General features: G+C 44.5%; 1 protein-coding gene across 13 annotated transcripts; it reads right to left on the reverse strand.

Annotated features, from left to right (window-relative positions):
* Positions 1-194: 194 nt before the first annotated feature.
* VAMP4 (vesicle associated membrane protein 4) lies at positions 195-27,787 on the reverse strand. Of its 13 annotated transcripts, none has more exons than XR_015950929.1 (9): positions 27,693-27,787; positions 24,494-24,620; positions 21,769-21,815; positions 21,130-21,180; positions 10,469-10,569; positions 8,775-8,854; positions 7,333-7,384; positions 5,403-5,487; positions 3,837-4,422 (listed from the first exon to the last, which is right to left on the reverse strand). XR_015950929.1 is itself a non-coding variant. In XM_088673659.1 (8 exons), exons 2-8 carry the CDS (start codon positions 24,557-24,559, stop codon positions 4,394-4,396), a joined length of 426 nt encoding a protein of 141 aa, XP_088529785.1. In that variant the 5' UTR covers positions 24,560-24,620; positions 27,510-27,787; the 3' UTR covers positions 195-4,393. The 13 variants fall into 13 exon arrangements, 6 of the variants coding, with proteins under 6 accessions (XP_088529785.1, XP_088529786.1, XP_088529787.1 ...); XR_015950924.1 differs by having other exon boundaries at positions 5,403-5,842; XR_015950928.1 differs by having other exon boundaries at positions 24,494-24,700.
* Between the last annotated feature and the right edge of the window lie 192 nt (positions 27,788-27,979).

Below are 27,979 nucleotides of genomic sequence, written 5' to 3' on the forward strand. Positions count from 1 at the left end.
ACAGTGCCAATCCCTGCAGAATGCAGGGCTGAAGTCACCCCACACCAGCTGATAAAATTATATTACCGTGCGGTGTGGAGAGTGTGAACAGCTTCACGTTTTTAAAGCAACTTTGTTACATCAGTTCTTAGTATAACTGAAAGTATAGCCCATGGACAAATTCAGGATATAAAACCAGCTTCAAACATAAATAATTACACAAATGACATTTTGCTTTATTGTTATTCGCATGAGTGTTCATCTCTCCATACTTACTGCCTGCAAAATACAGGCAATTTCTTTTCTAGGATTTAGTGTAGAGAACAAATTTCAGCTATGGAAACCCACAAAGAGGATCTATGTGACTTCGCTTCTTTTTGTAACTTCTGGTTCATCTGCACTGTACTTGGGAAAACAGACTGTTACCTGATTCCCTATGCACAATCATATACACAATATTCGTATGCACAATATGAAGGATTTGAAACACTCCACTACTAATTACTGCTTCCTTTTCACAGTGAAATTATTTGCACATTTGGTTTCGGAATTTTAATTTTAAAAAGCAGAAACGGGACTTAAAGTCCTCCCGTTACAGTTGTGATTGGAAGTTAATTCCACTTAAACCATAATTTTTTCTCAGCAGATAGCTAGAACTGGGTCATGCTATGCTATTGGAGACTGTACTATTAGATACCTACCCAAAAATTGGTGGCTTTATTTCTTCTTCTTTTAAGACTGCAAGTATAAATTACCACTCACCAATAAATAAATAAATAAATAATAAATTTATACCCTGCCCATCTGGCTGGGTTTTCCCAGCCACTCTGGTTAGCTTCCAACAGAAGTATTAAAATACAGTGATCTATTAAACATTAAAAGCTTCCCTAAACAGGGCTGCCTTCAGATGTCTCCTAAAAGTCTGGTAGTTGTTTTTCTCTTTGACATCTGGTGGGAGGGCATTCCACAGGGCGGGTGCCACTACCGAGAACGCCCTCTGCCTGGTTCCCTGTAACTTGGCTTCTCGCAGCGAGGGAACCACCAGAAGACCATCAGCACTGGACCTCAAGGGTCCGGGCAGAACAATGGGAGTGGAGACGCTCCTTCAGATATACTGGACCAAGGCCATTTAGGGCTTTAAAGGTCAGCACCAATACTTTGAATTGTGCTCAGAAACGTACTGGGAGCCAATGTAGGTCTTTCAGGACCAGTGTTATGTGGTCTCGGTGGCTGCTCCCAGTCACCAGTCTAGCTGCCACATTCTGGATTAGTTGTAGTTTCCGGGTCACCTTCAAAGGTAGCACCACAAAGAGTGCATTGCAGTAGTCCAAGCGAGAGATAACTAGAGCATGCACCACTCTGGCAAGTCAGTCCATGGGCAGGTAGGGTCTCAGCCTGCGTACCAGATGGAGCTGATAAAACAGCTGCCCTGGATACAGAATTGACCTGTGCCTCCATGGACAGCTGTGAGTCCAAAATGACTCCCAGGCTGCGCACCTGGTCCTTCAGGGGCACAGTTACCCCATTCAGGACCAGGGACTCCTGCCCACCTCCTGTCCCCCCAAACAGTACTTCTGTCTTGTCAGGATTCAACCTCAATCTGTTAGCCGCCATCCATCCTCCAACCGCCTCCAGACACTCACACAGGACCTTCGCCGCCTTCACTGGTTCTGATTTGAAAGAAGTAGAGCTGGGTATCATCCGCATACTGATGAACACCCAGCCCAAACCCCCCGATGATCTCTCCCAGCGGCTGCATGTAGGTGTTAAAAAGCATGGGGGAGAGGACAACAACAAGTGTTTCAAAGGCCAATGGAAACAATGCATGGGGTTCCACCTTTTGTACAACTGTCCCAGCTTGAGTTGGCAGCTTTCCTGAAGTTCAGCCCCAAGTGCAGGTGCCTTGGTGTGGGTGGGGCCTGTTGAATGGCATCAGAGGGAGGACCAAGTGGCTAATGCTCTTAAGTCGAGCAGAAAATAGGCTGCCACCCAGGTCCTGCGATTTGGACTCCTTCCTCCTCTCTGCCAGAAAAGGCAAGAAGGTGGTCACATGGGAACAGGCCTTTTCAGTGGTGACTCCCTATTTCTAGAATGCTCTTTCCAGGGAAACATGCCTGGCAACACCACTGTTTTTTAATGCTAGGCAAAAGCCAGGCTTTGGGACATATTTTTCTGCTAATTTTTTGTGGAGTAGGTTGAGCTGGATCTGCTTTTTTTATGCTTTCATTCTTGTTTCTACACTTCTTCCTAATGCTTGTTTCTAAAGTTGCTTTAAGTTCACCTTTGTGGAAAAGCAACTCATAAATATAACAACAGCTCTCCCAGAGAATTCTCACAAAACTGCACATCTCAAGGTAGTGTAGAAGAAAGCCCCCGTGACAGTTCATTTTTGCAGAGCAGCCCACAAGATAAAAAAAATCGAAATTCATTAGCCTAATTTCTTTTGGTGAAAAACTGTAAAAAATATATAAATATTTTAACACCGATTGTTTTTAAAACTGAAGTTCCATGCACACTTACTTGGAAAGAGGCGTTACTGAACTTAGTTGTGCTTAGTTCTGTGCTTAGGCTGCATAGGCACGCACAGACTCAACTTGTAGCAAACATTTGTTTAAAAAAGGCTCTTCTTCAGCCAGCTAAAATTGCAAATAATATTGAAAAGAAGTGTCACCATATAAAGAACCAGTCTCAGGTAGTTCCTCAAAGAGAAGGCATGGTTCTTTTCTTCATTCTGCTTTATTTCTATTTATTACAGGTATTCAGTCCCCTGGAATTCAAGCTAGTAATTTAAAATGTTGTAAGTGCACTGCTGCAAAAAGGCTGCAGACTGAACAAAAAGCTCAATCTCCATACCTCACCTGTCTTAAAGCCTGAAGCCCTGCTTAGTCTGACTGATGAGTTAAACCTAAGCTGTACTGTCCTAGGCAATGGTATCCCTCCCTTTTGGCTCCTGCACTAACAGCTGACTCTGACTAACATTGACACTGTTAGTCTGCTGCACTGATCTTCAACTGGTGGGTTGAAGCCTGACCCAAGGGGGGGGGCACAACAGGAGCACCATCACCATGCAAATACATGGCAAGAGATTAAGAAATGGGTCCTCAAATGCATGTTTGGGTTAAAAGTGGGTTCTGGGTCTGGAAACATTCAACATACCAGGTCTACTGCACCTGGAAGCAGCAGGCTAGCCTGTGGTGTGACACACACAGCTCCGTCACCACATCTTACTGCTGCTCCCCATTGCCCTGCACCATTGACAGGGAGGTCCTAATACGGTACTACCAGGTGGGATGGCTGTGGGTGTATAATTAAGTAGTGTGTGTGTGTGTGTATGTATGTGCATCTATATATTTATATCTATTCAAATAAATAAATAAATACCCAGAGGAGTAGATGTGAACAGACACTTATTATGTTATAGTAACATAATTTATAAGCTGTCTTTAAGTGGTCATTTTGGTGCAGGTGTCTTGTGCCTAAAACGAAAAGAAAAACTCGAAGTCTCAAAGCTGCTCCCCACCTTTTGGTAAAAAGTCAGACAAGATGTAGGGTGAATGAAGTTTAAATGTGAACCTCCTCACATATTCTTAACCTGCACCTAACTAGCCAAGTATACTAAGGTATAGCTAGGAGACTTATCTTTTTCTAAAAATGGTTGAAACGTAAACAGTCTGACCCCTTTTTTTTAAAAAAAGGAGGCATGTAAACTTGCTTACTCTTAATTATTTGGCAGCAAAACACCTGCATGGTTTGGGTTGCACTTGCACAGACCAAAAGCGGTCTCCTTTTCTTTTGTGGGTCTTCATTCAAATAAACAGTGTTTCCTTTGCTTCAATAATTTACTAGGAGCTACATAGTTACAGTTAAAAATAGGTTTTTTTTACTGGAATGCTTTTATGTCACATCCATAAGCAACAGCGAGAACGTGGAGCTTCTGGATCCCTTAACAAGTACAGAAAGTCTCCTTGCAAAATCGTGGTTTTTTAAATATGGGAAGTGGCATCTTCACAGTTATTCATCCAAATATGTTGCGGTCTCTAAACAATGATATAGAGTTCATACACTGCATCCCTCCCTTATTCTTCCTCCATTGTCCTCTGTAAGAAGCAGTAAGAAATTCTGTAAATTATAAATAACATCATTACCAGTTAGCAATAAGTATCTGGCTCCAAACTGAGCTTCCATCCAGGGAGCAACAATGGGGGTTTGGATTAGATATTGACACTAGAATGAGTTTTTGGCTGAAAAGGATGATTTGCTGGATCCTCTGAATGCTCTTTCTGCAGCCAGTCTGGTGCCTCCGAGGGAGAAGGGGGGACACACTTCAAAGCTATATACATATTATGTTCCACAGAAGTCACACAGCTGCCTCCTATGCTGTCATCCTGAAGCCACCATAAGATCCATCAGCAAGTCAAGTGTGGTATTTGAGGATGATGGGAACTGTAAAAGGCAGAAAAGAGGCATCTTTAAAAACACACACAAAATGAATTGTCCACCAACCAGCTTGGGCTCTACATATTTAAGATGCCTCCCTTTGAGAGGGTACACGCCCTCTGAAGGAGCAGTATGTAGCTTGGGGGAACTTCTGGATTCCTTGCTGTCACTTGAGGCTCATTTGGCTTCAGAGTGCCTTGCATCAACTTTGGCTGGTGGCCCAGCTGTGCCCCTACCTGGACAGGGATAGCCTAACTTCTGTTGTCTATGCTCTGGTAGCCTCTAGGCTGGATTACTGCAATGCTTTACACATATGGCTGATTCTGAAGATGGCTTGGAAACTTCAGCTGGTGCAGAATTTGGTGATCAGGTTACTCACGGGTGCAAGGCAGTTGTAGAATCGAACACCAATCCTGACCCAACTGCACTGGCTGCCGATTAGTTTCCAGGTGCAATTCAAGGTGCTCGTTTTGACCTCAGTTCAGGACCACAATACCTCAAAGACTGTCTCTACCTGTGTGAACTGCCCTAGACCCCGCCCTTCTTCAAGAGCCTCCATGAGAGGGTCTTTTCTGCAGTGGCTCCCCATTTGTGAAACGCTCTCCCCAAGGCAGCTTACATGGTGCTGCCTTTGTTACAGGCACCAGGAAAAAGCATTCCTCTTACCCCAGCCTTTGGTTTTTTAATTTTTTGTTTGTTTGTTAATATGTTATATATTTTTATGTTTTTTATATTGTAAATCCCCCTGTGATCCTCAGCTGAAGGGTGGTATCAACATGTAATAAATAATGATAAAAATAAAGTGTATTCCTCAGCATTCAAAGCCCCTAAGTTTTGGCAAAACATATGCATTTCCCAAATAGTGATCCAACTGGGACAGGACAACTAAGTGGACAGGACAACTATTTTTGCAGTAATATAAAGTTTCCATGATAGGTTTGATTTTTAAGAAAATTATCTATTCCCTTGAAGGGAAAAATACTTACCATCTCAGCTGGAGTCTGGAAGGGGAAAATTTATTTCCCGTCAAAATTGCTTAACTGAACATCCTGTTTCCATCTCTTTCCAATCCTCAAGTCAAAGCAGATGGGATTTTCCATGAATATCATCTCTCAGTTATCCCACTTTTAAGAAGAGCAGGCATGTCTTCCAACTCACACCCTTCAAGTACATGTGAGCAGGAAGCAAGAATCTCCCTTGACAGTGTGTGGCTGATCTTTTGGGAAACTATCTTTACTGCGTGCACAGACACCAATTGTATCCGGCTTCTGGAATGTCATGAATGGGACAACTCCTTGCCCTTCTCTCGTCATACACCTCAGTAGCAAACCTGGCTCAAAGTCAGGCTGCAGGGTTAAGTTGCAATTCCCTTCATCCTTTCCCTGGATCCCTTCTTCAAAATGGTTATACTGGCCACCTTCCAGTCCTTGGATACAAAGACACATGCATATTGTTAGAAGATTGAGCAATTTCTCAGTTTGATACCAGCCAGTGTTAATTTTTAATTTGCTGATAAAGCTTAACTATGGGCTCATCAGCATGATTTGTCTCGGTTCTTCAGAATGCCTTCCTGCAATATGCTCCTCAAATTAGTTTTTTGCATTGCTTCTTGTTAGGTTGCATTTTCTTTGCAAAGTTTGTGTTTCTTTTTGCTATCATTTGGGCAAGACTTCCATTTTATTGTGGATATTTTCTGGTATCCAAAAGCACCAGCAACTTCCAGAAACATGGTGATTGCTTTTTTCACATTGTGCTGAGATGGAAAATAATGTCCTATCTTCAGGCCTTGAACTTGGCTCTCATTCTTGAGATGATAAAATCAACTCATCCCTAATTGGAAAATGCATAGAGTCCCATGTCGAATTATGTATCAAGTCTTCCAGGTTTTGGATTCATAAACTACAGAAAGCCATCCTACCTAGTCTATCCATTCCTTTATCCTCCCACAGACAGGGACTTAGCTCCCAGTCTCCATCACATCCACAACACTTTCAAGTTTTCCTATAGGTGTGCATAAAATACAACACTCTTGTGACAAAGGAGTTCCTGTTTAAGTATCTCCAATTAAAATCAATCTTAGAAATGCTCAATTTTGGTTAAATTATATTGATTTCTTCTTAAAAGGGACCCATAAACATTAAAGTACACAATTTGTATGTAAAAGCTATTTCAATCCCACAATCCTCTAGTACTAGGGGCGCTCAAAAGTTAATGGCAATACTTTGGGGCAACTCCTAAGCTAGCAACTCAATCGTACATCAACCATTAGCCCAAGCAAGAAGACCTGAAGTAGTGTATGTGTCAGAGACCAGGCTAAGGAGTACTGCTCTGATGAGGAATGGTGAGAGCCTCTCCCACCCCCTGCTCCTGACCAGGATCCTAAAACTGCCCAGAAGAAGCAGTGGGGCAGTATAGATTTGGAACAGTGGTTTGCAGAGGGGCATAGTTCAGAAGACAAAAGTTGGGGCGAACGGGGGGGATGTGAACAGCAAAGTGAAGAAGAACGGGAAGAGGGAGCGCTAACAGACTCTCTCTTGCTGGAGACTGTCCAGCCTATCAATCCAAGGTCACATAGAGCAGAAAAGTTGGCTACACAAAAAGCACAGTAGTTGCGAGATCAGGTTTTAAGATGTGGAAATGTCTAGGGGGGAAGTGGATGGAAACCATAATTGGGAACACCTTCATTCAGAGAATGGCTGCTCTGTTCTTTTGCCGTGGTGATTAAAGACTCTTTAAATGGTACACGACTCTTTTCGCTCTGTGCTGCTTATCCTAGGCTGAAGGGGAGGAGGAAGCCAAGTCCCCGAAGCCTGCCAGTATGGTTTCTCTTAAAGCTGCAATTCAAGGGTGTCTATTTGTTCTACATCTTGCCACTTCACAGAATTATTACAACAAAGAACTTCAGAAAGCACTTACCAATAATCACTAGCAGGACGGCAACAGCAACCAAAGCCACAATTACCTTCATCTGCAGAAGGAAACACAAGCCAAGACAAGACATTACTTCCTTATTGCCTACAGAGACTTACAGTTTAAACCAAGTCATACTGACTCCTTTCTTCACAATAATAATGGTGAAAGCTCGCAGAATCAGTTGAACAACTCAAAATGCCTCCAGTCATGTCTTCCACCCACATTTTCAAAATAAGGGCATAATGTGGACACTGTAGCAGAGTGGGTAAAGAATTTGGAGGTCAGGTCTCCGCATTCAGCCATGAAGCTCATCAAACTTTTTTACTGGCGTAAAAACACCAGTCTTCAATGTGTGCACCCACACCCACACGTGTCTCCATTTATCTAATCTAGGCACGTCCAACTCCCAAGAGACCGATCTACTCCCAGTATAAAAAAACTGGCAGTGATCTACCCACTGTCATTGGAGGGACGAGGATCTTGTGTGGAAGGTGGTGGCTAACTGGGAGGGGGGATTTAAGTGGGGGGGGGGGAGGGAAAGAAGGCAAAAGTTCTCTCTCTCGAGGAGCTAGTCGGCTTCTCTCTCCTCACACAAGCCAGCCCTTCCTCTCCACTCCCTCTCTCTCTCCCCCTAAAGCAGCTTTCTCCCCACCCCAAGCCAGCCCTTTCTCTCCTACTCACAAGCAAAGGGAGCCACACAGTTGGCATGGATCCCAATCACGCCTGCCCACCTTCTTTAGCCTCCACTCCCCCCCCCCATTGTCAAAGCGGGCCGCGCAGCTGACACAGATCCCAATCGCACCTGCCCTCCCTCCTTCCCCCCCTGCTGCCATGAAGACCCAGCAGTGGAGAAACCCAGCGCCAGGGCCACCACTGCAGCAGTGAAGGCTGGGCCAAGCGGCAAGAGCAAGGAACGTCGCCCAGCCTGGCCTTCCTGGCAGGACCCAGTGCCGCCGCTGCAGCAATGAAGGCCGGGCTGGGCAGCAAGTGCAAGAAATGTCACCCGACCCTGCCTCCCTGGCGGCTACAGAGGGATCCAGTGCCGGGGCTGCCATTGCAGCAGTGAAGGCTGGGCCGGGTGACATTCCCTGTGCTTGCCACCTGGCCCAGCCTTCCCTGCAGCAGGGTGTGTGTGTGACATTCCTTGCCCACTTTATTTAATCCTGCGATCAACCAGGATCACCCTGGCGATCTACTGGTCAATCACGGTCGACTGGTTGAACATGTCTGATTAATCTGAGCCATCTGATTATTTTGGGAAAAGGATGGAAGAAAGAATTTGGCCTCTTGTGGCAAACTCAGCCCATTCTTAATTGCAAGTGTGGGGAAAATACTGCAATACTGTGTATACACTTCATGTTCACACATGTTAACTCTGCCCTTGTGACCTTAATAGGTCTGCTTTTTTAAAAAGTTAACAAATTAATTCCTCTCTGGGACCTCACCTTGCAGCCTCGCCACCACATTTGCCGCCGGAGCTGTTTGGATCGGCTGCTAAAAGCTGTTGCATTGTCAGATAAGCTCTCTGTGCCAGAAAGAGAACATTTATTTTTTATTATTCATCACATATATATCCCACCTTTTCCTCCAAGAAGCTCAGTGATTTCCCCCTCCTCAATCCCTTTGACAACCCTGTGAGGCAGGTTAGGCTGAGAGGCAGTGACTGGCGCAGGGTTACCCAGTGAGCTTTACGACCAAGTGGAGATTTGATCCCATCCGTCTCCCAGATCCTAGTCCAGCACTCTAACCACAACACGACACTGGATCCCTCATGAACTGAACCTGCTACAATACAAGTGAGAAAGCTTTCCAACCTAGCATGCATGTCTGTATTTATACATGCAAGCATATGCAAGAGGTAATGATCAGGTACCCTTGCAGAGGTACAGTGAATTCCATGTGATTTGTTTCTAAAAGAAGAACATTAGGAATGCAGCCAACAGGCTTCCTGTTTCTGGCAGTGAGAAATGGCTGACTCCCATACAATCGGACCTCAGCCATGCTGGTAATTCAGGGCTGATATGGGGGTAATTAACTCTGGCAGACTCCCCAGGGTGGGGGAGGACTGTCTTGTAGACCCACAGATTGTCCACTTGCATTGTGCAAGAGGCAGGACACTGGGTCCCAGAGCACGATACGGCTGGCACTCTCCGAAGCCACTCCCATAGCCGGGAATATCTGCTTTGATAAAATAATTTGATTTGGACAATAAGCAGACATAGTCTGGACTGAAGAAGACTGATAAAAAACCTACAGAATTGCACAGTCCCTGGTGTTTAAGGTCAGACTTCAAATAGATTCTCATCATGGTGTTTGGATTACGGAGGTTAATTGGTACGTTCTTTTTTTCTTACGAATTTTTTCTCCCAATGCATTCCTATGGGATTCGACTTACAAATGTGTGTTCAGAACGCATTAAATTCGTAAGTAAAGGTACCACTGTATGTTACAACTAAAAAGGACTATTGCATTAGTAAGTACGGTAAATATATATATATTGGGACTGTGTGTACATACGAAACTGAGTAAATTCAATACTAGGAACACAATTATGAAGACTAAGGAAAAGGGATGTACTTATTTTGTACAATTAATTCTTCTAAGATTGAATAGTTTAGAAATATTTTTGGTAAGGATGGATTCTATATGCAGGTCAGGAAGAATCTTTTAAATCTCTAGTTGCCAGAACATTTTAGGAGTCTGTTTCAGGTTTATATTCTAGGCAAGGGATGCCAACGTGGTGCCCACAGGCACAATGACACCCTTGATATCCTTCCCTGGCACCAACAAAGCACCTGAGTCACACACAAACTGTCATGAAGTGGCTGCTACCTTGAAGAGCAGATAGCAGGTCTCTCCCACTTCTTTTCAAGGGCCAGTTTGATTCTACTGGATCCAACATTTACTCAGATCGCTGGGGAAAGTGCAGCATGTGTGCATACTCTTTCTCTCTTCTCTCAAGAGGAATTGGTACCCACAGCACTCCCTCAAAAATCCAAAATGTTAGGCAACTCCTGGATTTAGGCAACTCCTGGATTCTCAGACTTTGCACAGAGCTCACAACACACTGGATTTAGTAATCTTGAGGACTCTCTTCTGAGGCTGCAAGAGAAAAAGAGACACAACTAACTATTCCTACCTGACTTATCCTGCAAGTCATCTAGTCGTTCTCCCCTTTCTATCACCTTGGTGATGTTTTCTTGCATGACATCAATAACTTCATCAACCTGGTTTTGGACACTGGAAAACAGAGCAGGGTGTGGGGAGGAAGAATCAGATTACCCAATGATCTGTCACGAGTGGTAGCAAATGCAGTTGATTATTGGGTTCAAATGCAAAGTAGCATATGTAAAGATTTTGAATGGGCTTTAAAAATTATGATTTTCTTAAGAATGAAGTGTTCATGTATAGTTTTCCAAATATTTTTTTCAAGAACTGGGTTGTCCAAGGCTACCCAGGAAGTAATGGCTAAGGCAAGACTTGAATTGACAGCAGCAGTCTTATGCATGCAAAACTGAGGATACATCTCATTTAATCAACTGTGAAACTTCTAAGCAAACATGAATAGAGTATACATCAGAACATTGGTCTCAAAACCAAAAGTACAGTACATTGGCTGTCATTTTTATGCCATATTTATATCCTCACAGACTTTATAACATGGCTTTGGGTCATGCTGCATTTTTTTAATTTAAGAGTTCCTGGAAGTTCTACTACACTGAAGAATTCCAGAAAAATTGCAACACAATTTTTAATGAAAACTTGAGAAAGTTGTGGCATCAAAGTCATTGAGTACACACTCTCTCCCCCCCCCCCTGCTTTGCATCCATACCTACCTAGTACAGGCAGCCTTCAAACAAAATGAGACACAGAATTGAGGGAAATGGATGTATTCCTACCAGTCACATTGTGTGTGTGTGTGTGTGTGTGTGTGTGTGTGTGTATGCCCCATTTACTACAGCAAAAGACCTCGTACGGTAGACAGTCTAAAACATTTTTTAAATACCAATAAAAAAGGAAACTAGCAAACAAGTTATTAAGACATTTAAAATTGATAATGAAAGCAGTAATGTTCAAAATGCTTTACTTGCTAAAATTACATGCCTGGGTAGGCTTTGCTGGAACAAAAACATTTTTAGCAGGTGTCAAAAACAAGTCAAGGAGAAAGGAGAGTAACCAGGAGGTAAAGTCTTTTGAAGGAAAGAAACAGGTAAAGGGAGGAAAGTGACCAGGGAGAGAAGGGAAGAGAAGGGGCAGAATGTGTATCTTGCAGTTCCCAATTTCCTTCTTTGTTTCAGATAAGGGAAGGAGGGTCTTTGTTTTGTTTCCCACTCTCTCAGAAAGCTTGGGGCCCTGACTTCGAATCTAAACTTCAATTCATGGCTTGTTCTAATCCTGGATACCCCACACAGTACCAGATTTTTCTCCAAGACAAACAGCTCTTTAATAACAGTAGCCTTTTAAAGAGAAGCCAAAGCAATATCAAGTTTTCAGCAAATTACATACTGAAGGTTTAGCTTGAAAAAGGAAGGGAACGGAAATTTCTATGATTATTTTTTTTGAGTGGGTGTTGTTTTTGTTATTTGCCCTAAGCCAGGGACTGGCTGTGCAATCTAAATAACATGAAGTTAACAGTAATGAGCATATAACTCCCAAAAAGTGTTCTGTCAAACATTCAGCCATACTGAATACTGACCTACTTTACAGGGCTGTTGTAAAGATTATAGGTTTTGAACCTACTTGCATCCTCAAATTCCCATCCGCCCCAGCCAGTGTGGCTAGAGGTCAGAGACAAGGGGGTCCTGCAGACCGACAGCACCTGGAGGGCCACAGGTTCCCAATTCCTGCAATACTGAAATGCTAGTTGTATTCTTCTGTGTCCTATTAAATGATGACCTAGTTTTCCTCATAGAGACGATCATCCAGATTCACTTCAGACTGCAGGTGGAAGCTCACATGATAGAATGTTCCTCCTTAAAAAAAACAACACCCAACAACCTGGGCATGCCTAGCTTAGCCTTAATATGTTAAGTTTTTTATCAGCAGGGGTTTTAAAAAACATTTTTAAGATAGCAGTTTAGCATAGTTTATCACTCTTGTGGTAACTAGGCCAAAATGTGCCACTGTTTAGGGTTGCAGCATTCCAAGTGACTTCATTTCAATGGAAGCCAAATTGCAAAGCCATTTATCCTCTCACCCCCAGCAGCGATTAGACCAAACAAAGGAAATGGATGTACACCCTATTAATTAGGATTACAATTAATCTACAGTGCCCCAATTACACTAAAGTTGTTATGATGGGCTGTCAAGCCTTAAATTAGAAGATTGGGGAAAGAGCCTGAGAGGTTGCAGGGCAGTGGGAGGAGAAATACTGAAGTAGAGAGGACAGGTCTGGGGCAGTCTCAGCTTTGATCCTTGTCCACATGGGAGCACATGTGAAGAAGTCATTTCCTTTGCCTTGTCCGAGGACTTCTGTGGGCATGGGGCAAAGAAGTTATTGTGGTTTTGCAGTCTTGATATGATGGACAATCCTCACTTCCTGTTCTTGTTACACTTGTAGCCACTCTTCCTCTAAAGTCACGTTTCCGAACCTTTTTCTGACCTTGTTTCTTTCCTGTGCCCACCCCATGGATATAGCCAAGGGGGGTGGACAGGGCAGAGGGGCAGCTACCCCCCAGATAAATGAAAATCAATCCAAATCTCAGGCTCTCTCCCCCCCAACAAAAGTCTGCCCCCTAACAAAAATCCTGGCTGTGCCCACCCACCCCCACATCATAACTTTAGAAAGGCACCTATTTAAATGCTTGTTTTAAAAATAGAACATGTTTTATTTATAATTTTTATAATTCATACAAAATGCAATTACATAAAAGGATAGGAACATACAGTAATGGAATATTGTTAAAGCTGAAAAACAGAATCAGAGCTGAAATGGACCCCAAAGGTTCTCTTTCTAGCGCAATTCCCTGCAATGTAGGAAATAACAGCCATGACAAAACAACAGCAAGTGACTGTATGACAGTTAAGAGGAAGAAATAATCACAGAAATGACACAACAACGCAAACTAGTACAGTCAAGGACCACTCACAGAACCGTCCCGCCAAACATACATCACAAGACAGCAAAACAACCTCAACCAAAATCACATAACATAGATTGACAATCCCGCAACAACAACCACAGCTAAATGAAGCATCCGGAAATCACATTGAACCAATGGACTCCCCCCCCCTTTTCCTCTGCCCCCATGCCATTAATATTGCCAGCACCACCACTGTCCTCCCCTGCCTCACCCCTCCATAGAGATCCCCCACTCCCATCCCCACTCGAATACCAACCTAGGCAACACGAAATCACACTCCCCACCCACCCCACCCACCCACACTCTCAGCTCCCCAACTCCAAGGACTCTACCCATAACACAATAATCTTTATTGTGGTCCAGAATAAAATACAGATTCATACAGACAAACCTCCAGGGGAGGGAGACTGAGGCGTTATTTGTTTAGTCATGGGTATGTTGATCTTTGATTCGTATGACTACTGAAAGAAACTTTGCCACGACCACTGTGATATCACTGGACTTTTCATCCAGAAGATACACACAAATAAAATAAGCAGGTAAAGGAAAAGGAAGAAATAAACCCATACCAACTAAAACAATGACAAACTTAGTTGCTCTCTAAGGTGCTACTGGAAGGAATTTTTTTATTTTGTTTTGAGGATAAAATCTGTCACACAACCAGCACAATGGTGGTGCCAGAGCGTGCCAATGCCCATATCCCATCCCCAATAAACCAATAATGTTGTAATAACACTGACAACACTACTTATAAACCTTATACCCAACACAGGCATCACAAAGGTGTTTAACACCATCTCATTGATCACTGCCTATCCGAAATGACATGGAGCACAGCCTGTTCCCAAATAAGGTCCTCCATGCCAGCTGAGACCCAGGACCAACTGGCTGAACGCCAGATGATCCTGGATACCCCAAATAAACACCGACCTATATAACTACATATATGCTACTTTCTGTAATCCACTCCCCACTCTTTAACCCAAATCTAATTCTAAACCCCCTCTTCCCCTACCCATCACACGTTATGTCAGTGCAACTGAATAGGTTTGATAGACAACATAAGGTGAGAGGCTCAGGACAACCCAGACAGGTTGGCAGGGAATGATCCTATAAAGCAGATAAGCAGAATGGCTATCTTAAAAGCATTTACACTAAATGTGAGAGATTGGGAAACCCCATCAAAAGAAAACGCATCACCTCATATGTAAACACCATGAAACCACACATTGCTTTCCTACAAGAAATGCACAATCCACCCAAGAGAGGCAAACTCCTGAGCAAACCCCACTTCAGTCAACAATGGGTTATAGAATCATAGAATCATAGATCTGAGCCAGATCAGGGTTGGATCTGGCTCAGAAAGGCCTGCGGATTTAGTAGAGACCTGAACTTCAAAGCCACAACAGTGCTAAAGAGGCAGATTAATTTCCACTGAAAGGCAAAACTAAACAGACTATTGGCTCCATATATAGCCCAAACTCGAAACAACTAGAGTTCATCAAGAAAACACTAAACTAGTTCCTCTCCTTCTCCGAAGGGGAAGCAATTCTTGGAAGTGACTTCAACCTAAATATGAGAGACATCCACCCTACAACCCTATGGGCATCCTTCCACTGAAGGAAACCCCAAATAATTAAGAATGCTTACAAATTGCTTAAAATGTTTATATATAAAAAGAGGTCCCTATGACATATGGAGCAAAGAAAACCTGAGGGACACCAGCCACACATTCCAGTCTGGGTGCTATGGCACAGTGTCCAGATGTTGTAAATTTACAACACAGACTAGATAGCATTCTGCTCACACAAGGTCTGATACCTTTGGTTGAATCAACAAACATAGGTAGCATTAAAATCGCAGACCACACCCCAGTAGAAGAGAAAAAACATGAACTACCCCCTCATGATCCTTCAGTCCCATCCTAAGCACAAATAAAATAATTAGAGTGTCTCACAAAGACTCTCCAAAACACTGCAAAGAAAATGATGTAGACAATACAGTGGTACCTTGGTTTACAACCATAATCCATTCCAGAGGTCTGTTTGTAAACCAAAACAGGTTGTAACCCAAGGTGCGCTTTTGCCAATGGGGCCTCCAAAAAAAAATTGTAATAAAAAAGGGTTGTAAACCCAAAAAAGTTTGCAAACCGGCACATGCACTTCCAGGTTTGACGTGTTTGTAATCCGAAATGTATGCAAAACAGGCTGTTTGTAAACCAAGGTACCACTGTACAAAAAAAACCCTCCTTTGGGACACAATGAAAGCGGTCACCAGAGGAGCTTGCATAAAAGAGAAAGCATCCCTTAAAAAATAAACCTCCTCAAAAATTAGCAAAATAGAACAAGACATCACGGCACTCTTATCACACTACAAACAAACAGGAGCTGAAAAACTCCTTAAACTTATAGAACAAAAAAGGAAGGAACTAGACTCACTAGAAATCAACAAACAATGGTCAACATTCTATACTCAAAACAACACTTCTACAAGTATGGGGGGGGGGGGAATCACTCAAAACAAGAATAAACTTCTTCACCAAAATAGACGGCAACATAACAATCTTCCCCAAAGAAATAACCTCAGAATTTGTCGAATTTTACACTGACCTATACACCTTCTGCAGCCCATCCGAACAGGAAATCAGAAAATTTCTAGCTGGACTGACCTTTCCAAGCTAAACTGATGAGGAACAGGAATTCCTGGATAGTTCTATTACCCTGGAGGAAATAGATACGGTCCCCAAAAACCTGAAACCACTCAAAGCCCAGACAGCTTTACAGCAGAATTCTATAAGAAATTCAAGGAACCCCTGATGATGCCTATTTATTTTATTTTATTTTTATTTATTTTATTTTATTTTATTTTATTTTATGATGATGCCATCATCATAAAAGGGGGCCCCATGCCCCATTTCTAAAACTTGGACCTCCTCCTAGATAGTATCTACAGTGGTACCTCAGTGTAAGAACAGACCTGTTTAAGAACAATTTAGTTTGCGAACTCCGCAAAACCGGAAAGAGTGTCCCAGTTTGAGAATTTTACCTCGGTCTAAGAACGGAATCCAAATGGTAGAAGGGCACCGGTGGCGGGAAGCCTCATTAGCGCCTCGATTTAAGAATGGTTAAGAATGGTTTTGGTTTAAGAACTTCAAGGACTTAAGGACTTCAAGAATGGATTAAGTCCGTATACTGAGGTACCACTGTATTCCCAAACCACTCAAAGAAAGCAAGTGGCCCTGGCTGCCTACCTAAATAAAACACTATAGTCCCACACACCCTTACCTGGGAGTAAGGCACACTGAACTCAGTCCTGCTTTCTTCTGAGTAAACAGTTATTTACTAGATGCAAGTCAGCAGCACCAGATGGCTCTGCCTGGCCCAGCACTGGTGGCAGCAACAAGCAGCTCCAGCTCACTCAGCCCTACCCATTGCCACCCCACCATCGCACTTACCTGACCTGGGGGTTCCGGGTAGCGGGCTCTACTGATCAAAGCAGGAGCTTTAACAAACCCTCTCCCATTGGAAACAAACCAGGTCTGCTCCAAGAAAACGCCCGTGGCAAAAAGGAGTGATTGGCCAAGCGGATAGCCAGCCATCAGGATTTTTTAAAAATGCTTTTCTTTCTTCACTTCTCACTTCCCTCCAATTTACGCATTTTGGAATATCCTGGGGGGGAGAGGCAAGGGGCCATATGGCCCCTGGTTGGGGAACATTGCTCTAAAGCAGGCATAGGCAAACTCGGCCCTCCAGATGTTTTGGGACTACAACTCCCATCATCCTTGACCACTGGTCCTGTTAGCTAGGGGTGATGGGAGTTGCAGCCCCAAAACACCTGGAGGGCCCAGTTTGCCTATGCCTACTCTAAAGGACACAGATGGGATAATGTTTGGTTCCTGGATGGTCTCCACGACTATATTTATACACACACTTTTGTCAGTACTGTCTAAACACAGTTTTAGATCACATCATTAAAAAAAAACCATTAAAAATTACTTTGCTCTCCTAACAGAAGTGTGTTTAGGGGTAGTCATAACTGGTTTCTGTTCCATTTTACTCATGGCTCTGTTGTCTGCCAGTTTTCTAAGTTAATTTCACACAGGAATGCAAGTAAAACAAAACAAAAGAATCTTATTACTGTTCACCTCGCCCGGACAACCTCCCCTTGACAGCCTTGTCTCCAAAGTGTTGGTTTTAGTAAAAACAAGTCTCAAACAAGCAATACCGACAAGCAAGGTCACTGGCCTCTTAATCAAATGTAATAACCGTTTGTGTACTTGAGGTGCTGCCCTTCTGATAATACAGCAATATTTCCTCCTCTTCACAGGAACACTCAGGAAAAATCTTCCTACCAGGCTGACTACAGTGTTTCCCATGTAAAGGAAAGCTCAAGCCACCCCGATCCATGCAACCTGCACCCCATTTGCTACACTACAGCATAAGTGTGCAGGAGACGTTATTGCTTCATTAATCCATCTCACTCCAACAAGTCTACCCTAGAATACTCAACTCTGGATTGCACTGCTACCTCATTAGATGGCTGTTAGAAACAGAATGGTCAACAAAATGCACTCAGTTTGAAGGACGTAAGAACTACACTTTTCAAGGAACAGTAGTCAGGGTATCAGTTGTGGCAAACTTCACAGCCCAACAGATTTCAAGCCTAGAATTTGCAGACGTAAAAGCTGCTTGCCTCTGTGCCCCAGAGAAAAGGAGCATGATGACATGGTTATCAAGTAGCCGCAAGACCCCAGACCTAAATACAGAGCTAACAGAGCCTCAGGAAGTGAGCAATTTCCTCACTGGCTGCCCTGACTTAGCAGACAATTCCAAGAAAGAATTTAAAGGCATACCAAAAGTCAAGCTGGAAAGAAATGCTGTCCTCAACTTTAAGCTCTCCAAACATTCCAATTACAGACTTTCAAAAACTGTTCTATAGTTTCTTTCCAACTTTCTATCATCTGCCATTTTATATTGGTATTTCAATCCAGGGTGGATCACTTTACTGAGTCTGCAAGGAATAAACTCATACACAGCTTCCCCCAGTAAATAGCCAGCCTCTATTCATCAGTTCTAGAGACTACAATAATAATCTCTATCCTTCCCCATAAATGAGCACTGATTTTGAGTTCTTTTAAATTTAAATGTTGTATTTAATCTTATTCTTAAGCTGTATTTTAATCAGTTGTTTTATATCTAGTGTTAGCCGCCCTGAGCCCGGCCTTGGCTGGGGGAGGGTGGGGTATAAATAAAATTTATTATTATTATTATTAAAGGCTTTTTATAGTCCAAGACCCCTTTCATGGACTTGCAAGAATATCAAACCTATCCATTCTGAAGGAAATCAGCCCTGAGTGCTCACTGGAAGGACAGATCCTGAAGCTGAGGCTCCAATACTTTGACCACCTCATGAGAAGAGAAGACTCCCTGGAAAAGACCCTGATGTTGGGAAAGATGGAGGGCACTAGGAGTAGGGGACGACAGAGGATGAGACACTGTTTTCGAAGCTACGAACATGCTTTTGAACAACAGAAGATGAACTTTAGAGCTTCAGTACATATTCACATACACCAAGACACACACATGGCTTTTCTTTTGGTGATATCTATATATATATATAAATGTAAAAATCATGAAAGTGCGGGCTCCACTTTTCTCCGTAACCGCTTGACCGATCGTCCTGAAATTTCGACACAACGATCCAGGCCACTCCCCGAGTGTTGTTAGAAAAAAAAACCCACACACCTCACACCTCCGCAGGTAAAAACCTGTTTTTCAACAAAGTAAAACAGCGCCCTCAAGTGGATTTCCTCCCACAGTACACCCCCTCCTTTCCTGTGAAATCTACACCACACCCACAAACCAAATAATGACATCATCAACCAAGCAACTGAAACCACCAAGGCGGCCATTACCAGAACCCTAGGCCCTGCCAGGCTGCTAGGCCCCCACTAGGCCCGGGGGGGAGGGCGAGCGCCCGGATCACAGGCCGCAGCACGGCCTTTGTTGTATGTAGGCCCCTGCCAGGCTGCCAGGCCCCCACTAGGCCCGGGGTGGGGGGAGAGAGGGAGCGCCCGGATTGCAGGCCGCAGCACAGCCTTTGTTTTATGTAGGCCCCTGCCAGGCCCCCACAAGGCCCGGGGGGGGGGGGGGGAGAGGGCAAGCGCATGGATCGCAGGCCGCAGCACAGCCTTTGTTTTATGTAGCCCCCTGCCAGGCCCCCACTAGGCCCGGGGGGGAAGGGTGAGCGCCCGGGTCGCAGGCCGCAGCACGGCATTTGTTTTATGTAGGTGCCTGCCAGGCCGCCAGGCCCCCACTAGGCCGGGGGGGGGGGGGAGAGGGCAGGCGCATGGATCGCAGGCCAGTTTAAGTCCTCGGATATTTGCAGTGGCCAATCCCCCCCCTTTACAATCTCCTACCTTCCCTTTGCCACTTCCTGGGTTTTTTATGGAACCGAACAGCTCGGGTGCTTCGGACCTCGCCTTCTGTTTCTACGGGGCTGTGGGTCTTCGCTATTTGATTCCTCCCCCCCGGTCGGGATTGTTAAAGTAGTTCTCTAGGTTCTCTGGGTCACCTACTCCAAAATTAGAAAATCCAAACAAAACACACACACACAAAACCAAAACACACAACAACGCCCAAATCATACAATACCCACCAAAATAAATGACAACCCCAAAAATAAAATTAAACAATAATAACTTCTGCTTCTCATGTTCTTATTTCAAAAAATTAAAATCTAAATATATAAAAAATGTTCACGATGCGTGCGCAGAGGCCAATGTATGGCGATACAGGGGGGAGGGGACAACACTCCCTGGGGAGAACAGAGGGAAGGGTGTCCTACCGAAACACAGGGATGAGCCAGGGGGTTGGAGGGAGGAGGGGTGGGATACGTCATGGATCGGGACAGGGTGGGGGGAAATCACAGGGATGACCCACAGCAACGCGTGGTCGGGCCAGCTAGTATGTAATAAATGATGAAATAAAAGAAAGAATTGCACATGGTGCAGTGAAATTTCAGAGAGATGGACACAAAACAGACAAGTGCACAGGCTTGCCCATCCTAATAAAATCATAGGATACAAGTTTCCAACCCACAGTCAATTGCTATGATGTGCTGCCTCCAAAGTTCTTGTCCTGAAAGCCAACACTAATAAACTGAGGTGATTCATTTCTTTAGGATTAATGCTTCTGTACTGGAATGTGGGGTATATGCAGGATCACCATGGGTTTTAAGCAAGTAAATTGAACTGAACTGGTATCTGAGTGAAGAAGGGGGTTGCCTCCTCCTCCTCCAGGGAACAATTGGATAAGGATGTCAAAGCTAGAGCTTAAGCCTCTTAGCACAAATTGCTCCTGGAAGGTGTCCAGGTTTTGTCTTCTTTCCTATTGTTTTGGTACATTTGGTGATTGCTAGCCAAGTTTTAATTGCTTCCAATTTGCTCAGTGGCTTTGAACCTATTTCTGCTCTCCAGGAGGTCTTGCAAATCTCTAGGCAGTCAACATGGTGGAAGATGGATTATTTAGCCCAAGGTACAGAAAAATAAAAACATAGCAATGATGTTTACTGGGCTATGGCAAAAGGTCTTAGTGCCTTGGAAACTACTACTAGATTCAACACAAATGCTGCAATAACCTTATCTAAGACTGTGGCAATTTTATATGAAAAAGAAACACAAGCCAAGACCCATTTTCAAATGCCACAACATACTTACTGCCTGATCTTGTCATTCTTGGGTCCAAACCTTGGACCTGATGGCCCTCTCCTGGAAAGACATAACACAAGCTTATTAACAGATCAAACCTGAGGACACAGTTGCTATTCATCTACTTGAGTGAATGAGCGGTGTCACATGGCTGATTAACAGGAAGATATTTGAAGGCTGAAAGTATTACACCAGGCATAGGCAAACTCGGCCCTCCAGATGTTTTGGGACTACAACTCCCATCATTCCTAGCTAACAGGACCAGTGGTCAGGGATGATAGGAGTTGTAGTCCCAAAACATCTGGAGGGCCAAGTTTGCTTATGCCTGTTACACAATACATTGATGGCAAAAGTACTTCAAGACTAGTACAGCCTCCAACGCTGAAGGAAGGGGCTGGCAAGGCAAGTCCTCAATCTTACACTGCAAAGTTCACAGCAGGTGCTGTTGGCAAGGGTTCCAGTGAATCTTGCAATACTTCACCTTGCTTTGAAGATGAACACCTGATGCTGTATCACGTTACATTGGCAAGGGCAGTGCTATACACAACAGAGCTGGGGCCCCATACTGGAGAAGGGAAGAGCAAGCATTAAGAGATCCTCCCCCAAAGGTTGTTCAGGTATCCCTGCTTCAATCTTAGAGATACTTACAAGAAAAAGTCCTCCTCTTCATCTGAATCTTCCTCTAGGAGGTTCCTCTGCAAACGTAAAAGATAGATAAGCTCAACAAGAAATACATGTCTTTCTTGTCCACTTTCAAAGCTAGAAGGCGGCCAGGTCTTTCTTGAGATGCATCTTCTTAGCTGCAATCAGCACATCAGTTCTGCTTTAAGTTCTCTGGAGTCCAAATTAAAAGAAAATTTAACTACAAATCCATGATTCATAAAGGAAACGAGCCCTTCTGAAAAATGGAAGATTGCTCAGCATTCATACACCTCAATGAAGTACCTCAGAGAAACCCACGTTCCCCTATTCAGTGCAAGGAGGGATCAGCATTCTTATGTCCTCACCCCCTAAAAAGACAAAATTGTGCTCAATATAGCAACGAAGTCAACCTCCTAAAACTGAGCCTTCTTTGCAGTGTTCTATCTCACACTTGGGAATATAGTCCTGGAACATCCATTACCTAATTATGTATAGGAATATTTATAGGCTTGGGAACATCAGTTTCATCTTAATATGACCTTGACTCAAAAACACGGGAAAGGAGGACACAAACAGGCACCGAGACCCTTCTCAGGGCTAGTTCAAGTATTTCCTTATCCACTTCTCAGTATCATTCTAAATACAGAGCCATGTGTAAAATGCTTGCCTTAAACTTTCCAGAGGTTGGCAGCAGAAACCTACCTTGGGAATCATGAAGACAAGAGAGAATCAATTTGATCTGGAAAACCAAGGGAGTATATCTAAAAGGGGCACTGCCACAAAAAGTCCTATCACACATACAACTTTCCATAGGCTTGAAACCACAGAGAAGTGAGACTCAGGGCTGAATCCTATCCCCTATGCTGTTGAACATCTACATGAAACCACTGGGTGGAGTTATTCGGAGAATTGGAGTACGTTGTCAGCAAAATGCTGATGACACTCAGCTCTACTTCTCCTTTACATCTGCAGGTGAGGCAGTGGAAATGCTGGACCGCTGTCTTGCCTTGATAATGGACTGGATGAGAGCCAACAAACTTAAACTCAATCAGATGAGACTGAGGCACTGTTAGTGGGTGGTTCCCTAGACCGGATGGGCTGGAAGGCTGCCTGTTCTTGATGGAGTTACACTTCCTCTGAAGGAGCAGGTTTGTAGCTTGGGGGCAGGGGCGTCGCAATGGGGGGGGGGGCGATGGGGGCAATCTGCCCTGGGTTCCACTCTGGGAGGGGGTGCCACTTGGCACCCCTACCTCGACTCCCAAGCCGAGCCTCCAGCCTCCCGGTAAAAAGTCCGTTCAGCGCACCGCCAAGCAAACTTTTTACCGGGAGGCTGGAGGCTCGGCTTGAGAGTCACGAGGGTGGGGGTGCCAAGTGGAACACCCCGCCGAGCGGGCTTTCTACTTGGAGCTGGGGCGCGTGGCTTTGGAGTCGCCGGGGAGGTGGCGATACCCCGCTACGTAACGCACATACACAGCGCGATGCTGCGCATGCGTCGGTACGTGGCGGGGTATCACTGCCCCCTGCGCCTCCAAAGCCGCGCACCTCCAGCTCCAAACTCCAGGTAAAAGGCCCGCTCAGATGCTGCGTATGCGTGTTACATAGCGGGCTATCGCCGTCCCCCGGCGCCTCCAAACTCCAGGTAAAAAGCCTCCAGCTGCAAACTCCAGGTAAAAAGCCTCAGAGGCTCAGGTGGTCTCAGTGGCCCGGAGTTCCTTCCAACAGCTTTGGCTGGTCATCCAGCTATGCCCTTATCTGGGTACTGTTGTCTATGCTCTGGTAACCTTTACGTTAGATTACTGCAATGTGTTATATGTGGTTGCTTACAGCAAATGTAAAATATAAAACAATTTAAAACCGGAGAAATGCAAAATGTAAGTAACTTATCAGCATTAAGAAAAAAACATTCAGTTCAGTAAGCATGCATTGGTCTCATACATCATCTACAGCAGTGGTCCTCAACCATGGGCCTCCAGATGTTTTTGGCCTACAACTCCCATGATCCCTAGCTAGCAGGACTGGAGGCCCAAGGTTGAGGACAACTGATCTACAGGAATAGGAGCCACTGGTAGGTTACACCCCCTGCTCCTTGGAAGACACATCACACCAAAAGAAAAGTCAGACCAGACCAAACAGGCCAGAGAAGTACAGTATTAGCAGCAAGGAGCTACTCCAAGTAAAAGTTAGCTGAAGAAAACCGCTGTAATATGGAGAGAAAACTCCATATTGTAAAGATACTGGCAAATAATGTACATTAATCAATGATATATTCTGGAATGTTTATTCCAATGAAACCATCACCATAATCGAAACAAAATTTTTTTTTTCTTCCAGTAGCACCTTAGAGACCAACTAAGTTTGCTACTGGAAGGGAAAAAAAAATATTTTCTTTCGACTACGCCAGACCAACACGGCTACCTACCTGTAACCATCAACATAATGTTGGTGACTTGCAAGAAAAAAAGTTGTCAAGTCCATCAGGCATGTTTACCACCTTATCTTTTTATACTATAGCCTGTTCTTCTCTAGGAAAACTAAGAGTAATTTACATGGGACTATCGTGCAGCTTCCCATCCATGTATTTACAAGAGCTAGGCCATGACATAATAGCACCATATAACTTCATCCTCAGTGACTTAAAAGCAATTATTCTACAGATGGATTTGACTTGCGGGGCCATTCTAACCCGCACATTTAAAACATGCAAAGAAAGCAATTGCCCTCAAGCACTTACCCTCTCACTTTTCACTGACCCAGTAACATCATCATCATTGAGGTGGCGCTTGAATTTTGGAGGCATATTTTCATATATGTGTTGCTTTTACTTGCCCAATACAAGGAGATGAGGGGAACCCCACTTCCTAGGAAGAGAGATGGGGTGGGAAAAAATCAGTTTCGTTGGGGTTTCATTCTCAGTCACAAAGACTGGCCACAGTGATGCCTGTATGGAAAATAATACAAATCATTAGAATTGTCCAATGCCTTTCATAACACTATGTTATCATCTCTACTCTGTATGCATTATTTTGTATTTGAGCCCACTGCACAAAAATCCTCAAGACAGGTAGCATCTCTTAAAATCAGGCTTTTAAAATGTATCCTACTTTCAACTATATTATCAGAAGAGGTGAGCTTCGGCTTTTGAAACTCTCCCAGTTCCTTAAAGCAAACCTTAAAAGCCAAGCTTTTTTAAGGTGACAAAGAGGGTTTAGGACAGGCATCCCCAAAGTGCGGCCCTCCAGGTGTTTTGGCCTACAACTAACTAACAGCTAACTAAATAACTAAATAACTAGCTAACAGGACCAGTGGTCAGGGATGATGGGAATTGTAGTCCAAAACATCTGGAGGTCCAAAGTTTGGGGATGCCTGGTTTAGGATTTTTACTATTATCGGAATTGGTCATAAGACTGGCAAAGGAACAGGTAAAGATTATCCCATAAAGGTATTGAGCAGCAATTCCTTTTTAATCAGTGACATTTTTGGAAAGGTGGCTAAAAAGAATGGCTACAATCCCACAATTTCAAAAACCTAAAACAGCAAGATCTATTTCAGTAGAACCCTTGGGGTTGTATCCAATGGTGAAACTAAACTAATGGGTCCCCCAACCCTCCAGAGCATATCTGAGGATGGGGAGAGCAGGTGGGAAGAATTGATAGATTCCTTCCTATCAGCTGGGCAACAGTGTTGGATAGAACCCACTGTTACTTCTGTACCCACAAAAATTTGAAGCTTCCAAGAACAAGAGCAGTGCTTTTTGACCATGGATTCCTCTGACCCAGCACTCCATTTCCAACAGTGACCAGCCAGATCCTTCCAGGAAGACCCCAAGCAAGACATGAAAGTCACAACCCCCCTGCCCAATTACTGATGTGCCCTCAGCAATCAATATTCAGAAGATTATTCCTTTGAACCTAGTACAGTCAAACCTCGGTTTTCGAACATCTCGGCTGCCAAAGGTTTTGTAAGTTGAACGCCAGAAACCCGGAAGTGAATGCTTCTGTTTTCGAACGTGCCTTGGAAGTCGAATGGCTTCTCCATTTTTTTTCAGTGGATTTTGCTGCCAGCCCTTTGATCCTTGGTTTTCAAACATTTTGGAAATTGAACAGACTTCCGGAATGGATTACATTCGAAAACAGAGTTCCACTGTAATGAAACTCCCAGGTCCTCCTTTCAGGCTTCCTAGTGGCATCTGGTTGGTCACTGTAAGAACAGGATGCTGAACTTCAGCCTGATTCAGCAGGCTCTTCTTACATTCTTAAATGTAATTAGGTTGGGGCGGAGAACATTTGCTTCGCCTTCTGGATAACCTTCTGGGAGCTGCATGCCAATTATGGGCATGGCCAGAGAAAAAAAGGGATAGAACAATGGATGTGACTCTTAGTAGTTTAAGTAGCTGGACCACATTGACTAATAGCCTGGACTCAGAGGTTTCTGTCACCTCTTTATTCCTTATCTCATACCACAACCTTCCTCCTCAACCTACACTCTTCAGAGGACTTCTAAACCATTCCTCTTCTACACATCTTTCTTGTCCTATATCACCCACTTAATCTCCCTTTTATGCAATCTCAAAGAATCCCATTTCCCTATTTTCACCTCTCCTTTTCCTCAAAGGGTCCCTGTAGATTCAATCCCTGCTCCTCCTCTTCACTCCATTCTCTTCAGCCCTTCTTTTTCATTTCTTCCCCAATCCACACCCCTCCTGACTGCCCTCCTTTGACTGATTCAAGGGCCTCACAACACCCACTTTCAACAGCTTAATTATTTACTGCATATCTATTCCACCTGTCCTTCAAGGAACTCAAGGTAGCTCTAGCCCAGGCACCCCCAAACTTCGGGCCTCCAGATGTTTTGGACTACAATTCCCATCATCCCTGACCACTGGTCCTCTTAGGTAGGGATCATGGGAGTTGCAGGTCAAAACATCTGGAGGGCCGCAGTTTGGGGATGCCTGCTCTAGCCTCACAACAGCCCTGGGAGGTAAGTTAGGCTAAGAGGCAGTGAATGGCCCAAGGTCATCCAGTGAGCTGCATGGGGGGCCAAGTGGGGAGATTTGAAGCCCAGTCTCTTCCAGGTCCTAGTACAACACTAACCACTGCACCAAACCCACCTCCCATTCCCAAGTCACCTACAGCCTTGCTTTTAACCCTTTCCCCATTTCCTACTCTTTGACTTTTTTTTAAGGGTCCCTGTTGTAAAACTTCAAAAAGGCCAGCTGCAGCAGAATTGGCAGGTGCCCCTTCCACATTTGTAAGAACTTGATCTCATTTAGTGTGGCACTGCCTGCACTCTGGAACTCCCTGCCAATTGAAAAAAAAAACATTCCTGTTAAGACAAGAACTACCCAGATGCTTAGAAAGTCGAAGTAATTCTAATTTGTTTCAGCATTTTAAACTTTTGTACGCCTTTAAGTAGGGTTGCGGATTTTTCTCGATTTTACTGTAAACCGATTTTTTTGTGAAGCGCTGAGGCTCCCCCCCCCCTTTCTTCCTTTACAGTCAAGTGGTGTATATATTTTGCAAAACAAACAAAGACATGTGGGGTTTTGTTGTTGTCGTTTTAAGGTGCGACTTTCGGGTGACCGACGGCGCACAAATATAATAAATAATAAAACAGCATTTCTCCCTTCCCTCGCTATGGGTGGCGGGGGCAAAGGACCCCCCTTTCCTTTCCACTGGCGCCCCTTCTTCTCCCGTCCTCCGGCAGGCCATTGATCCCGCCCTTCTTCGCCAAAGGGCCCTCGTCCTCACCGCCGCCGCCGCCGCTTCCTCTCCGGAGGGTTTACCTCAGCGCCCGTTCCCACCGTTTCTTCCTTCCTTCCCTACACTCGGCCTACTCCCAGGGCCTCCTCCCTCAGAGGCCACGGAGGCCCCAGGCCCCGTCCCCGCAGGCCTCACAAGCCCCGGCCCCCGACGCCCCTTCCCGCTTCTCACCTGCTTCCTTTTCAAGGCCGGCGCGGAAATGACCGCGAGGAGGAGGAGGAGGAATCGCCGTCAGCTGCTGTCCCATCGAGCAACTCGGCGCTCCTGACAGGGGTGGGGAGCCGAGCGCCTAGCACGTCGTTGGAAAAAAACTGCCGCAGCGGGACGTTTGGACCCTGCCGGCTGCCGTACCCACCAATCCCCGCCCCCGGTATCTCGGGTTACCAGAGCAGGGGCGGGACCAATGGTCCAGAGGGCGGGGCCCTTGCAAAATGCTAATACTGTACTGTACTTGGTTT

This window comes from Zootoca vivipara, chromosome 7, assembly GCF_965207765.1.
Source record: "Zootoca vivipara chromosome 7, rZooViv2.hap1.1, whole genome shotgun sequence".
Taxonomy (NCBI): Eukaryota; Metazoa; Chordata; class Lepidosauria; order Squamata; family Lacertidae; genus Zootoca; species Zootoca vivipara.